Raw genomic sequence first — 13,235 nt, 5'->3', positions numbered from 1 at the left:
ATATTAGTATGTGGCCCAGAATAAAGATCAGGATGGAGGCGGCCACTACATTGTTATTGACGTTGTATCGATCTATCAAGGCAACCCATGCCCACTCCTGTTATACGGTATGTTGACGTTGGGAAAGTTGCCTACACTGAGACAAGGGCAGCCTTCAGCGTTCAATGTTGATGCACTGGCAGTGCAACACGTAAAACAAAAGACGTAGGTTGGGGTTAAGTCAGTCATGGGATGCCTTCTCATTCATTCTATGTGTAACAAGGTGTCAATTGCTACTTTACTTTCTGTTCCGTCACTGAGGAGGAAAGCCTCAGTCGACAGTCAAGGACACAAAAGTCCACTTTCCCAATGTCAATATATTACTCCATAGGGGTGAGGATATCATGGTGAACACAGAGAAAAGTTAAAAGGCAAATCTACTGCATCAAATTCTCGGGTGGATATATGAATGTAATGACAGCTGGAGCAAGATAAGATAAAACTCAGGAAGAGAGAGTCCTGGTGGTAACTGCTTTATTCACTGCTACAGCAGTCGTTTTGGTCTTCAGCTTGTCTTGGAGGAGGATATTATTCTTGCGGATTCATCCTGACACCAACTCCCTCTAACTGGCCACCATCCAAAAACCGTTGCCAACAAGCTGTGGAAGGTAAACATTTTGATTCTGACACGTCCTGCTTATCTCGCAGAAGAGCGCCGCTCGCTCACGCGCGGGTTGTTCCACAGCCCGTCCTGAAACTCAATATACTCTTTTCTATCAAAAGAAGCCGCTCCATTAGGTGTCAAGTGACCAGACAAAAGTTGGCTCAGGCCTGCTGCCCATATGTCTCATCAAGTGCACGTTTGTGCGCATTGTCCAACTTTAAACGTCATCTGAGACGTTTATATGCCGCTACCCTTTCCATTATTCATCGCTGAGGTGAGCGTCTATAACAGATCTGGGCTGACTCACAATGTCTTTGAGTGTGTGCGTGTGTGTGTGTGTGTGGACGCACAGGATGACTCACTTGCTTTTAGACTGATGAGGACACCGGTTCCATCCGACAGAGGACAGCGTAGTTTTCATACTAGAAATATAGCCACTTAGATTGAATCACGGGATGAAAATCCTTCTCGCGGCTCTTTTGTTTTCTCCTCCCTCCTCTTCTGAGTCACACACACTCACCGTAACTCAATAACCCAGAACTGAAGATATCTTCACACCTCGGGCTCCTGCTTTCAAAGACAAATGCACCCCTAATCGTTTTTAGGACGCAATCCAACACTTCCTCCTGACTGCCGTCAGCTGACTGGACATTATCCGTATTTCCATTTTTCTTTCCTAGTACCGTTGCATCTGATGGTGCCTCCTGTGTGTGTGGCTGTTAAGTGTCCCCGATGGTCAGCTGTGGTTTTTCCCACGCTGGTTGTTTGGATGAAACAAGTGCTAAAATATAAATGTTTGTCATGAAGTCATGGACTGGCTGTTTCCCTGGCACTCTCACTGTCTAAAGGAAAACATCCATCCACACCAAAACATCTCTAACTTTCAGTGTTATGATGCATCGCCATCGTAATTCTCATGACGTCCAGCGCTGTTGCAACAGACAATTGTTCTCTCTAGTTGGATCTCAGAAAAAAAAGTGCCATTTTTTTTCGGGTGGCAGATGGATTTTTGTGTTTGTCTATACCAACAGGAACAAATCCTAAAACAACAGGATAAACTGCCATGTGAATAATCTGCCTTGATGGCATTGCCCAAAAGTAATAACCATCTGTGTGATCTTAAGAGATAATGTGGATTAAAATGTGCCAGGGCATCTATCTGAGTGGGCTAATATCAGTGTGTGTAATTACCGCAATGATGGCCCTCTGTCTGGACAAATGTGATTAGCATCGAGTGGCCTGTAAAGCGCCCTAATCCAGCGTAAGGAAGGCGGGCTGGACGCACGGGACAAGAAGATTCGCGGAGTAAACAGAGAGTGATCCGGCACTTTTGGAAGCTTGTCTCACCTAAAGTAGGGGGGGAGTTTTTCATAGAGCTGCAAGCATACAAACAGGCATTTTTGTTTGAATAAACAAATTCAACTTTTAAATGAACATACAGCAGAACGTTCCCTTCTGAGCACTGATTGAAAATGTACAGTTAAAAAGCTGATACTTGAGTCAGTGCCACTTCTTTACAGGTTACCTACTCTGATGAGTTTATATTCCTTTCATTATTCAGCATGCTCAGCAGCACAACAATTTTCTTATTAGCTAGAATGAGCGAGGTAACCTGACAGTTCTGGCTTCCATTTGTTCAAAAGTGCTGTTTTCTTCACGAGACGGCGGTGAGCAGATGGTTTCAGGAGGCAGACGGTGCTTCAGAGAAATGCAATTTCCTAAAATTGGTTTAACCGAGCGGCAATATGATGTTCCCTCCACCTTTTGTGTTGTGTGTACGCACAGGCGCGTGCTTGGCCTGCGCACATGAGGATCACAAAATAGCACATTCATTACGTTATAAAAAAAAAACTCTTGCCAAGTATGACTCGCGTAGATGTCAGCTCGGGTGTGGCAGATGCATGCAACAGATTGCTCCCAGTCTGTACGCACAGTCATCACCATTGTTCAAAATTGGCTGGTGGAGGAGAGAGTGTGAGAAGATCCACAGATTTTTCTGTCAATTACTGAGCAGCTTAAGTGGCCCCACTTGCTCAGAGGCCATAAATGCATTAACAGCCGTGGAAGGCAACGACTCATGCCAGCAGAACCACAGCAGCAATCATGACAGGCCATTTATTGACAATGATTCTGCAGCCGTTCGGCTTCAAGCCACAAAAACGCTGCAGTATGATGTTGGCAGCGACTCTACAGCGGATATAAATGATCTGTCTGGATTTGATACGAGGTAGAAACAACACTGAGGTCTGTCAGGTCTCAACGTCTGAACCGAAACTGTTGACCCACATTTATTCAATTTCACTCAAGTAGAAATAAAAATAAAACAAAGTCAAATATAATAACTATGAGGTATCATTAAAATGTTACCTCAAATGTTCCTCTGCATTCTGTTCAATAAATTCCTGAGAGGGGGCTCGAGTCATTGTGACTTGGACTCGAGTGCATCGAGGACAGCCAGACAACAACGTCCAACTTCGTCCATCACTTGTAGTGGTTCTGTTTACATTGGACGCCATGACCATGAACAACATCAATTGTTGGAAGTTATTTCTGTTTAGTGTGACTCCATATATTTTACTGCATAATAATAATTACAATGAAACTCAGACTGACGTCAAGTAAGAGTGACAAATATATTGTCTTTTTCAATTCATTAAGATCAGTGCAGTAAAATGACTTGGACTTTTAACTTGACTTGCCAATGACTTCGGACTTACTTGAAATTTCAAGGTTAAAATGTGAGACTGACTTGAGACTTGAAGGTTGCACATGTGTGACTGGGACCCACAGGAGGATCACGCTCCTACATTTCTTCCAGCTCATAAGATGTGAATGTCAGCTCTTAAACAGTGTGCGGAGGGTTGGAGTCCAATCCGAATTAAAGTGAAGTGTCTAAAACTGTTTTTTTTTTTTTGGCATACATACTCCATCCGCTAGGCGCCGCTGTGTGCTCCACAGCAACACGTTGACCTTAGCGGGATTCAACGAACCGCTTCCTGGTTTAGCTGACTAGCATATGCTGGAGATGCATCTATGAAGTCAGAATTTTTGTGTACACAGTTACACATTCAGCTTGAGCTGTAGTGCGTTGAATCAGTCGTCTGTGAATAGAGGACAGGCTTTGTTTTTGTGGACCCGAGTCCTGGAAAGCGACGATGTCTGCAGAGGAGGCTGACAAAACAGCCACCACTGACGCTAGCGGCGGCGATGAAGAGGAGGAATGGCTGTATGGAGGTAAAGGCTGAACCTTTCCCAAACAATGCATCACTACCAGTCATATGAGGCCAGAGAACGCCTGTGTTGTCTACTCGGTTCGTATTGTCTTTCATTTAGATGACGAAGGCTTCACAATTGCGTGGTTTTATACGTTAGCATCTTAGCTATTGTTGCTAACCGTGCGGCCCCTTCCAGCACCTGCACGGCTTGTTGCGACTTACTAAACATGAGTTGGCTGCATTATAACTTCGGGAAATGTTTTGCAATGACCGTGTTTTAGCATTGATCAGCAATGTTTAAAACCCCGCATTTGTGTGTTTTATTAAAATGTCTTGTTTTTTCTTTCGTAGATGAGTCCGAGAGTAAAGAGGAAGATGATGAAGCCAAAGCTGACTCCGCTGTCAGGTAAAAACAAAACAACACCTGCTCGAGCAAAGCTTTATTTAACCCAATGCTCATAGAATATGTTCAAGCTAAACTGCAAAGAACACATGCCTCTGAAAGTAAGCACTTGAACTTAGTTTGGACTGCTGCTGTGAATGGGTCGGTTCTATGTGATGGCCAGGTGAGCTGTCTGTGCTTGTTGCTCCAAGAGTATGGGGAGGAAAATGCACAACTGATGCCAAGCAGACAGAGGACGAGCTGTTGAAGATCCCACATTTTCCAGTTGTCTAACTTGTCTCGAATGTTTCATATATATTTCATATTTTATATGATATTTTTCCATTAAATTTTGCACACCATCTAAAGAAGGTAAATCCTTGTTGAATTCAATTTAAGAAGCTGAAAGCTGCACTCCCCCATCTGTTTGGTGTATTAGAGGGATTAGATGGGTGGCTACACTTAAGCAATAAAAGACCAATAAATAAAAATAAATTCCTTTTCTGATCTACAGTGCGTCAGCTGATACTCCCACCGAGGAAGCTGCTGAACACGCAACAGGAAATGGAGTGGTCAGTGAGGTCAGTATCTTGAAAGCCATGCTAACACACTAATGCATAGACGGCATAGATATATATTTTTAAGAAAACCAATACGCTTCCCAGATGTGATGTGGATTCTGGTTACATTTCTGCAGGTAACGGGGGAAGCAGTGACTGGCGAAGATGTGGACAGTGACAGCGACAGTGACGATGATGACGACGATGTCCACGTCACTATTGGAGACATCAAACCCGGTGCCCCGCAATATACGTATGTTAAGTCATGAGGAAGCCTTGCTTTTTAATAGGACACACTGCATCCTTTTCAAAGTCATTCTTAATGTGAATTTGCATGTGAATCTGTGCTGCTATGTGATGTCAAACAATATCAGTATTATTTTCATCCTTTTATGTAAGTACTCTTAGGTGAAGCCTTTGAACACACAATGTAACATCAATGGATTGTTTGTAGCATATGCTCTGTTCTCTTCTCTGCAGGCCATATGGAGCTCCACCTGTCAACCTCAATATTAAGACCACAGGCTCCAGGGGATACAGTCAAGGTATTTGACCATTTTACCCGTTTCATATTTTCTTGTTTTATTGTTGTATTGACATAATTTGGTGATTTCAGTGACCACCAAGATAAAAGGAGTGGATTTGGATGCTCCTGGAAACATCAATGGTATACCGACAATTGAGGTAGAGATGGATTCCTTCGAGGAGAAGCCCTGGAGAAAACCAGGTGTGTGTCCAAGGTCTTCTACATGCTTTGAACTCGACTGTCATTTTAGTTCTTTGGTGGTGCATGCCGATCATGAACATTAATTCTCTCTCTGACTACCCTAGTTTTGGTTTATAGCATTGTGTTTCTGTTTTCAGGTGCTGATCTGTCAGACTACTTTAACTATGGCTTCAATGAAGACACGTGGAAAGCTTACTGTGAAAAACAGAAGCGACTTCGCATGGGTCTGGAGGTTTCTTCCGTCACATCGGTCACTAGCAAAATTTCTGTAAGAAGTTTTGTTGTTTCTTATATGGAAAAATGTAGACATGATCTGAATCCTTAAAGCAAGTCAGTGGATGCTTCACAGTAATGGCTTCCTTTAGGCACAACATGATGCCATCTTTCTACTGTGTTCCTGGGCCTGACCGCTCTCCATCGCAACACATTGATAAAAAAAACTATTGGATGTGCCAATATTTCTGTCAAACTTGCACTTCATCCTTAACCCATTTGTAAACAAGAAGCCCAGAGACTTGAAACCTCATAACCTCTCCTCATATGATCTTAAAATGATGTGATTGAAATGAAATGATTTAAAATGTCGGATGAAATATAGCAGATTCACTTTGAGGTTGTCAAGAATATAACTTACTTTTTTGGAAATTTCTTGAACATGTTTCTGATTAGATGGATGATACGACTTGTAAATGCTTATTTTCAGACTTTGTTATTGTACACCACCACAATCAAATTGCATCAAAACAAGTCTGCGTTTGAATTCCTGGCGTTGTGTATTATTGAAGTGTGTATTATGGGATTTTCATTCTATTTTTCCCTGCATCTATAACAATCTTTTAGGTTCAACAAGGAAGGACGGGCAATGAGAAGGACCTGTCCAGTTTGCCCATCCACACGTCCAAGCCGGACTTCTCATCTCCTGGCAGCCTGTACAAGTCAACCGTCAGTCAGGTCACCAGGTAACGTGTCTGCTTCCCATGGTGACAGATGATCTGGGGTTGAGGCTCCACCCACTTTCTACATGCCGTGTTTTTAATGATTCAATCTGTAAAGATAGTTTCCCTTTCACGAGGCTCTGTATCTGTTGGTATATTATGTAATACAGGATTAGGTCAAGTGTGTTTCAAGTATTTCACGAAAAGGTTAAATGTTGAATAAGCCAGAAAGCCCTTCTGAAAATGAGTTATTCCACGCTGTGAAAGATGATGTGTTTGGCGCCGTTCATGTTGTGTTACTGTGTACCAGGGGCCATTGTTACTCATCTCCTTTACCCCTTTGCTTTGTTTCAAAATGGTAGGATCACACCCCCTCAGTGGACTGGCCCGCCTCCTCCAGACATGTCCTACTATATGTAAGTGGGCGTGGCCTTGTCCCAGCAAGGTTAAAAGTGGGCCTGATTGGGAATGTGAATTTGTGAAACAATGGCCTGCTGCTTTTCTTTTTTCTTTTTTTCAATTCCGAATAGAAAACTGCGTTAAAAATTAAGTGTTTTTTTTGTTTGTCCTGCGTAAATCATTTGATCTTCAGGCTTTTTGAAAAGTTGATTTACTGTGATGACAACACCTAAAGTGTGATTCTCCCTCTTCAATGTTTTGTCCCGAATTATGATGAAATGCCAACAATGATTCATGAGGGTCAAACATCTTAACACAGAGCACCATCCGGGAGCCTTTGTGGTGTTTCTGGATGGAAGTGTGATTTATACAGATGTCTGAAATAGTTGGATGATATCAAGCCTTTATATAACTGGCAACACGTTGTCCAGGTGTATTGATTGTTTTATTTCCCTCTGCTCAAAGTTCATAAAAGCTTCTGTTTGAATTGCAAAGAAGCCATTTGAGCACGAACAATGTAGTGTGAACAATCTGTCCAGGGCATTTTTAAATCTATAACATATGTTATCTAGCCTGAAGGAGTTGTTCTGAGTGAGATATGACTCCAGAGGTCCAAAAGCTAAAAGCAATTCAGGTCCTCTACAGCACACAGGCCTGTCGTGAATAACCGCTTCTCTTGGTTGCAGTGTTTTGTTTGCCTTAGGCCCATGGCTTGTAGAACTTAAGAGAGCTCTGCCATCATGGTTTCTCACGCAGTGCGGTCTCATAGACACACAGGCTTGTATACAGAGTGAATGCTACGTAGCTTGATTCTGACTCAAATGATTCTGTTTTAAGCGAATAGCTCGACTGACATGAAGTTGCCTTTGTTCTGACAGGAAGTCAAGCGGCACGATAGATGTGATTGGCGGAGCAATGGGGACCATCAGTCGAGTGGAAGGTCGACGCAGACACAACCTCGAGGGCAATAACATACAGGTATCAGGCGCAGAGTCACTTCCAAACCTGCTAAGTGTTTACTGCAGTTTGTGGATCAAAACGCAAGAGAAACCGTTGGCCTTTCCTTTCAGGTGATTTCTGAACATTCCACATCAGAATCTGAACCAGCGCCTGCCAAGCTGCCAGCCTTCTTCCCGCCAGGGCCACTTCCGCCCAACATGCCTCCGCCTCCGTTCCTGCCCCCGCCAAACGTCAGCACGGCACCGCCGCTCATCCCTCCTCCCAGTAAGACTGTCACACGCCAACCGTCTCCGCTTTCAGGCATTTCTTTCCCAAAACAAATCACTTGTTTATTTTTCCATAGGGTTGCCCATTACGGTACCACCACCAGGCTTTCCTCCCCCAAGTGGGCCGCCACCTTCCATCATTCCTACTTTGGACAGGTATCACTCTCTAAAGCCTTGACGTTAAAATGCCGAGGTCTCTTGGGAGCTGTGGCTCTGGTGCTGCACTCTGGCACTTTTGTTTGCCAGCTGTTTTTATCACAAGAGCAGTAGGTTGTAAGTTCAAGCTGTGGTGGTTCTGTGTGTCTCTTAGTGTTGTGCTCATGTTAGCCCAAGTGAACAGCACTATTGTCTTACACACTGTCCCTCGGTCGACGGGAGTTGTTCCCAAAGTGATGCTTCAGAAGAAAGTTGTCTGTTTCTGAATGGGTGCTACCTTGTCTCCCCAGTGGTCATCCAGGAGCATATGATGGACGCACTGTCCCGCCGTATCCCTTCCCTCAAGGTAAAAGTCCTTCACGTTGATGCAACTGTCATCTTGACACCTTTTATGTTGACCATTTATGAGGTGTTCTTGTCTAATTGTTGAAACCCATTTGGATCACAGTAGTGACGTGACTAAGTTTTGTGCGTGATCTGTTGTGAATGGATGTGTTGGAGACTCCCTTAACAGGACTGGTTTCTCCTCAGGTGCGTACCCTCCACCAATGGGGGGTGGGGTCCCCCCTCCCTGGCCGACTATTGTGGATAACTCTAAAAACTGGGAGTACTATTCCCGTCGAGACGACAAGCGAGACAAGGACAGGGAGAGGCAGAGAGAGAGGACACATGACCGGGACAGAGAGAGGGAGCACAGTCCTGCCATAGGCTACACGAGGTGGGAGATACAGACTGTTGATCACGATGTTGACTCTATCTAAAATATCTGAAGCAAAGAAGTGAAAGTGTTGACTCTCACAGTGAAGAGGAGCGCTATCGCTATCCCCGTGAGTACCAGGACCGTAGTTACGGCGACCGCCACCGAGACCGATCCAGTCGTGAGAAGGAAGATCGACACCGGGAGAGGCGGCACCGCGAGAAGGATGAGGGGCGACACAAGTCCTCCCGCAGGTAAATTGACCCCACTGTCTCTCTCCTGCCCAGATCTCCGTTCCTCTCTCTCTCATCCACTTTCCACTGCATCGATCTCCTCACTCGCCGCATCTGCCCTCTGTCTTCACTCTCTGATCTCAATGCCCTCAAAGCCTTTTCTCCACTCCTCCCTCCATTAGCAGCAGCAGCCGGAGGAGACACGACAGCGAAGAAGGGGACAGCCACCGAAGGCACAAACACAAGAAGAGCAAGAGGAGCAAGGAAGGCAAGGAGGCCAGCGAGGACGCCAGCGGAGACCAGGAGAACCAGGAGGCCATGGAGTGACCTCTGGTCTGTTCCACCCCCCGGCCCCCTCTCTTGTTGCTACAGAAGGATGTAGGAAAGGAGCATAGCCCGGCACAACCAGGACGTTTCTGTGATCATGTCCACCACTCTTCTGCCACCTTGTTCTCCACATCAAGGAAAAATATTGACCTCAGATCTGTCACTCAGCCTCTGATCGCTGCTGTAAAAAAAAGTCACTCTAGGATATTTTGTTGTATCTTATTTCATTTTCAAACTTGGTCCCAATAAAATGTCATCTATTTTGATCTTACTGTGTCTGGAAAACAAAACTTTGTTTGTCACATTCGATTAAAACACTTTTGATAAGATGCCGCTCCATGTCTTTCTTCTTTCAGCTGCCACAGTGCAGCAGAGGAGTCCGCTTTTCTGGTTGGGATGGCAGCTGTTCATATGTGGGAATTCAGTTTCAAATGCCACAGCCTCTCTTCTGGTGTGTTAAATACAAGAACCTGTGCTTGCTTACACGTGTGTAACTCATTTGGTGTTATACAATACAAAAAAAACTGTTCTGTAGGTCTGGCTTACTGCTGATGTTTCATCATCATAGTATTGTTCAAAAACATTTTCTTGTAAAGATGGTAACAGAGTTTGTGTTGCAAAATCCACTTTTTCTGAAAGTTAAAAGATAAAGATAGTGTTCATGTTGAGTCTCAATAGTGACCTTGTTCATGCAACACCATGCCGTCTGTCAAAACAATATTTTGTGTCGACAATTATCTGGATTGAAAGGAATTCATTTTCTTCATTTTTACAAATTATGACATCATACTGTCCCAGCATTACACAATTGCCACTGTGTGAAACAGCATGTGTCTTTACAAACTGCACATCATTGTTTTCACACTGTCGGTGGATAATCTTTGTATAAACTGGTGGCACAACACTACAAAATACCGAAATGGGATAGAGCAAAGACAGACTTTTATTTTTGATTCAAAGAAAATATTTTTATTCCCAAGCAGAAGCATTATTATGGGGCTGATCCAAGCTCTTGTGTTTTGCTGTACAGTAACTCACAGCAGATTACAACAGGTAAATACGTTATTTAACCGGGTTGTAATGGTTTCTCAATCCTCTCACGGGTCAAAGTCCCCGAGTGGTCCACATATTAGCCCCAGTCTGGCTGCAGCCGAGAGAGAGTCTGAAGGATGAAGTTTGCCGTTGTGCTCCTGAGCCTCCTGTCTGTGGGCCGCGCGGCTCCTCTGCCGGGCTGCCAGACTCTGCTCACGCCCGTCTCAGTGCAGAAGGAGCAGGTAAGACAGCGGGAATATAGTGATCAAACCGGGCTGTAGTTTATTGAGTTTTTGTGTCTCTGTGTCTCTGCAACACAGACGCTATTGAAATATTGGAAGTCAGTTGTATTGGTGTCCATCCATTCCATCGATCCTTTTGGAAAGTTTCACCAAAACTTTCCAAAAAGTTCTGAGCTCTTGCTGAAAGGTGTGAGCCTTTCTGGTGTTTCATTATTTGCGAGCGTTAAAAGTCACTCATGTATTTCCTTATATAAAGGTAAATATTTGACCTGCTGTGCCGTGTGATTGACAGTCTGTTGACGCTGACGGTACAACTCCCACAATGCACTGCGCCCGCAGATCCTCCTGCAGCTGCTGTCTGGTTGATGTGATGCTGATGTTTTCCAGATGTTGGGTCGCCTGCACTACATCGGCGGAAGCTCGGATCTGCCCGGCAGCCGGTCTCTGGCCCACCTGATGACCGACGTGAGGCTGGACATCAGCGCCACCAGCCAGAGCCACGTGCTGGACTTTGTCCAGACTCAGAAAATGTACATGTGAAGTGTAAACACCGTGCTTTACTGATGTCTGCCGTCACGGCTGAATCACAAATATGAGCTTCATGTGTGTCCTGTTCTGAAAAGCACAGGTGTTCAACTTGAGGCCCGGGGGCCAAACCTGGCCCGCTAAGCCATTTTACAAGGCCCGAAAGAGCTGTATTTGTATTATTTCTGTATTTTTTTTAATAACTAAAAAAGATGACTAAATTGACATGTTGCCTGTTTTAGAAAACTGTTTAAAAACACTTTGTTTTTGTTCAACCCATGACTTTGAGCATGAACAACGCAATGCGACCTGAACCATCATCTCACGTGTCTGTGTCTCTCCACAGATACGGCGACTGCTCAAGTTTAGTGTACAACGTGACTTTTGAAAACAGTACTTTGCTCATTGGTGAGTGTCCAGGGACCACTCCGCTATAAACCTGCTGAGTGTTAAAGTGAAGGAGACCATGTCAACATTTAACTTCCTCAAGTTTCTACTGCGACATTTGAATGATGTCTTATTGACACTTCAATTTCTCCTACAATACAATCAAAGAGGCTCAGTGAACTAGGAGATGTCCATCCAAATGGTAGGAGTGATCGATATTTTGTTTTCTACAGAACGGCCATTCTACCTGAAGGAAGTCTACCTGCCGACAGACTGCCCCAACTGTCTGGTGGCGTATGAAGAAGTCACGTCCTCAGGACAAACCTTCACCAGCCTGATGCTCTTCAGTAAGTCCAGCTGTCAGGTTTGCTTTCCTCTGTGCCGCGGCTCATCTCTCACCCTGGTGTCTTCATGCACAGGCAAGAGTCAGAGTGTCTCGCCAGCAGACGAAGACAACCTCAGGAGACAAGCAGAGTGTCTGCAGATGCCAAAACCGATTTTCATGATCCCAGACTACGGTGAGATGGGAACCTCCCGGTGATGCAGAAGTGTTTCTGACCTGTGTGTTTGTGAGCAGAAGGCTGTCCTGACAGCACCCCACGCTCAGAGGGGATCAGCGCCTTAAACTCGCTGCTGGAGAACAGGATGGGACACCGCGTGGCCCGAGTCCTCGATCGAATCTTCGACTGGTTGGTCAACTGAAGACCAACTGATAAAGTACTGCAGCACCTAGATAGAATTTTGACAATAAAATAGCTGCTTCACTTTAAAGATCTAGAGCTAGTGCACAACATTTCACCAGCACAAAAAAGAGGTCAATGCTGTGTGTTTCATCGAATCATCCCTTATTACTGTACAATTCCAAGGAGGAGTCCACATGAGGGCAACACTCCATAACGTCTGGTTGCTCACCATTTGGTAGCAAGCGTTTCTCCGATCAGGAGCTTTGGCGTAGCTCCAGATGTTGAGTCACTCCCCTGGGCTCAGGACTTATTTCTTCCAAGATTGTTTTGCATGAGTGCGTGACATTGCTGGAGAACCCCTGATCTTTGACTCAAACCAAGGGACTTCCACTGAGCAACACGCTTCTCTCTAAAGTCCTTGCTAGCAGATGCAGCAAAAGAGCACCACACCATTGTCTGTCCAGCGATGTTCCTCATGGCTCCATGCTTCCCAGACATCTCAGTAGCATGGTGCACTGTTGAAACAGGGATTCCAAGGTCATCTGTCTGCACACGCCTGTCCGTCTTCACCATAAGAAAGAGGGATATGTGGCATCATGCACTGGGGACTTGAACAAATGCCGAGCTGCTCGCTCACTTTCTTCTGAATCTGGGGTCCTACTTTTGCTCAGATCCTTCTCTGCTGTCCCCTGATGTGGGTTAGTGTGACTCCCCTTTGTAAAAAAAAAAATAGTGGAGTCTATTTTAAATTCAACAGCCCCTGGGTGGACGGGACGGGGCAGTGTTGGCTGGTCAGTAGAGGGCGCCATGGTGCCGCCCCACCACCTACCAAGGTATGTTGCAGACATTAGAAAAGGATGTTTAAA

At 44.9% G+C, this 13,235-nt stretch overlaps 2 protein-coding genes across 4 annotated transcripts; both read left to right on the top strand.

Annotated features, from left to right (window-relative positions):
* Positions 1-3,624: 3,624 nt before the first annotated feature.
* Positions 3,625-9,799, top strand: LOC128753865 (pre-mRNA 3'-end-processing factor FIP1-like). Of its 3 annotated transcripts, none has more exons than XM_053856026.1 (16): positions 3,625-3,877; positions 4,210-4,264; positions 4,755-4,821; positions 4,938-5,053; positions 5,281-5,345; positions 5,417-5,527; positions 5,665-5,795; positions 6,368-6,486; positions 6,825-6,878; positions 7,740-7,839; positions 7,932-8,085; positions 8,165-8,243; positions 8,534-8,589; positions 8,775-8,961; positions 9,045-9,194; positions 9,359-9,799. In XM_053856026.1, the coding sequence occupies exons 1-16, from the start codon at positions 3,799-3,801 to the stop codon at positions 9,498-9,500; spliced, it is 1,665 nt and encodes a 554-aa protein (XP_053712001.1). In that variant the 5' UTR covers positions 3,625-3,798; the 3' UTR covers positions 9,501-9,799. The 3 variants fall into 3 exon arrangements, with proteins under 3 accessions (XP_053712001.1, XP_053712000.1, XP_053712002.1); XM_053856025.1 differs by having other exon boundaries at positions 9,356-9,798; XM_053856027.1 differs by lacking the exon at positions 6,825-6,878 and having other exon boundaries at positions 9,356-9,799.
* An 855-nt stretch (positions 9,800-10,654) lies between these two features.
* On the top strand, positions 10,655-12,734 carry LOC128754733 (uncharacterized). Its single transcript, XM_053857563.1, has 6 exons — positions 10,655-10,774; positions 11,162-11,304; positions 11,646-11,707; positions 11,920-12,033; positions 12,106-12,204; positions 12,264-12,734. Exons 1-6 carry the CDS (start codon positions 10,670-10,672, stop codon positions 12,386-12,388), a joined length of 648 nt encoding a protein of 215 aa, XP_053713538.1. The 5' UTR covers positions 10,655-10,669; the 3' UTR covers positions 12,389-12,734.
* Positions 12,735-13,235: the final 501 nt, after the last annotated feature.

Source organism: Synchiropus splendidus, chromosome 2 (genome assembly GCF_027744825.2).
Source record: "Synchiropus splendidus isolate RoL2022-P1 chromosome 2, RoL_Sspl_1.0, whole genome shotgun sequence".
NCBI lineage: Eukaryota > Metazoa > Chordata > Actinopteri > Syngnathiformes > Callionymidae > Synchiropus > Synchiropus splendidus.
Note: the sequence above shows the minus strand (reverse complement) of the source record. Positions and strands in the feature narration are given on the sequence as shown.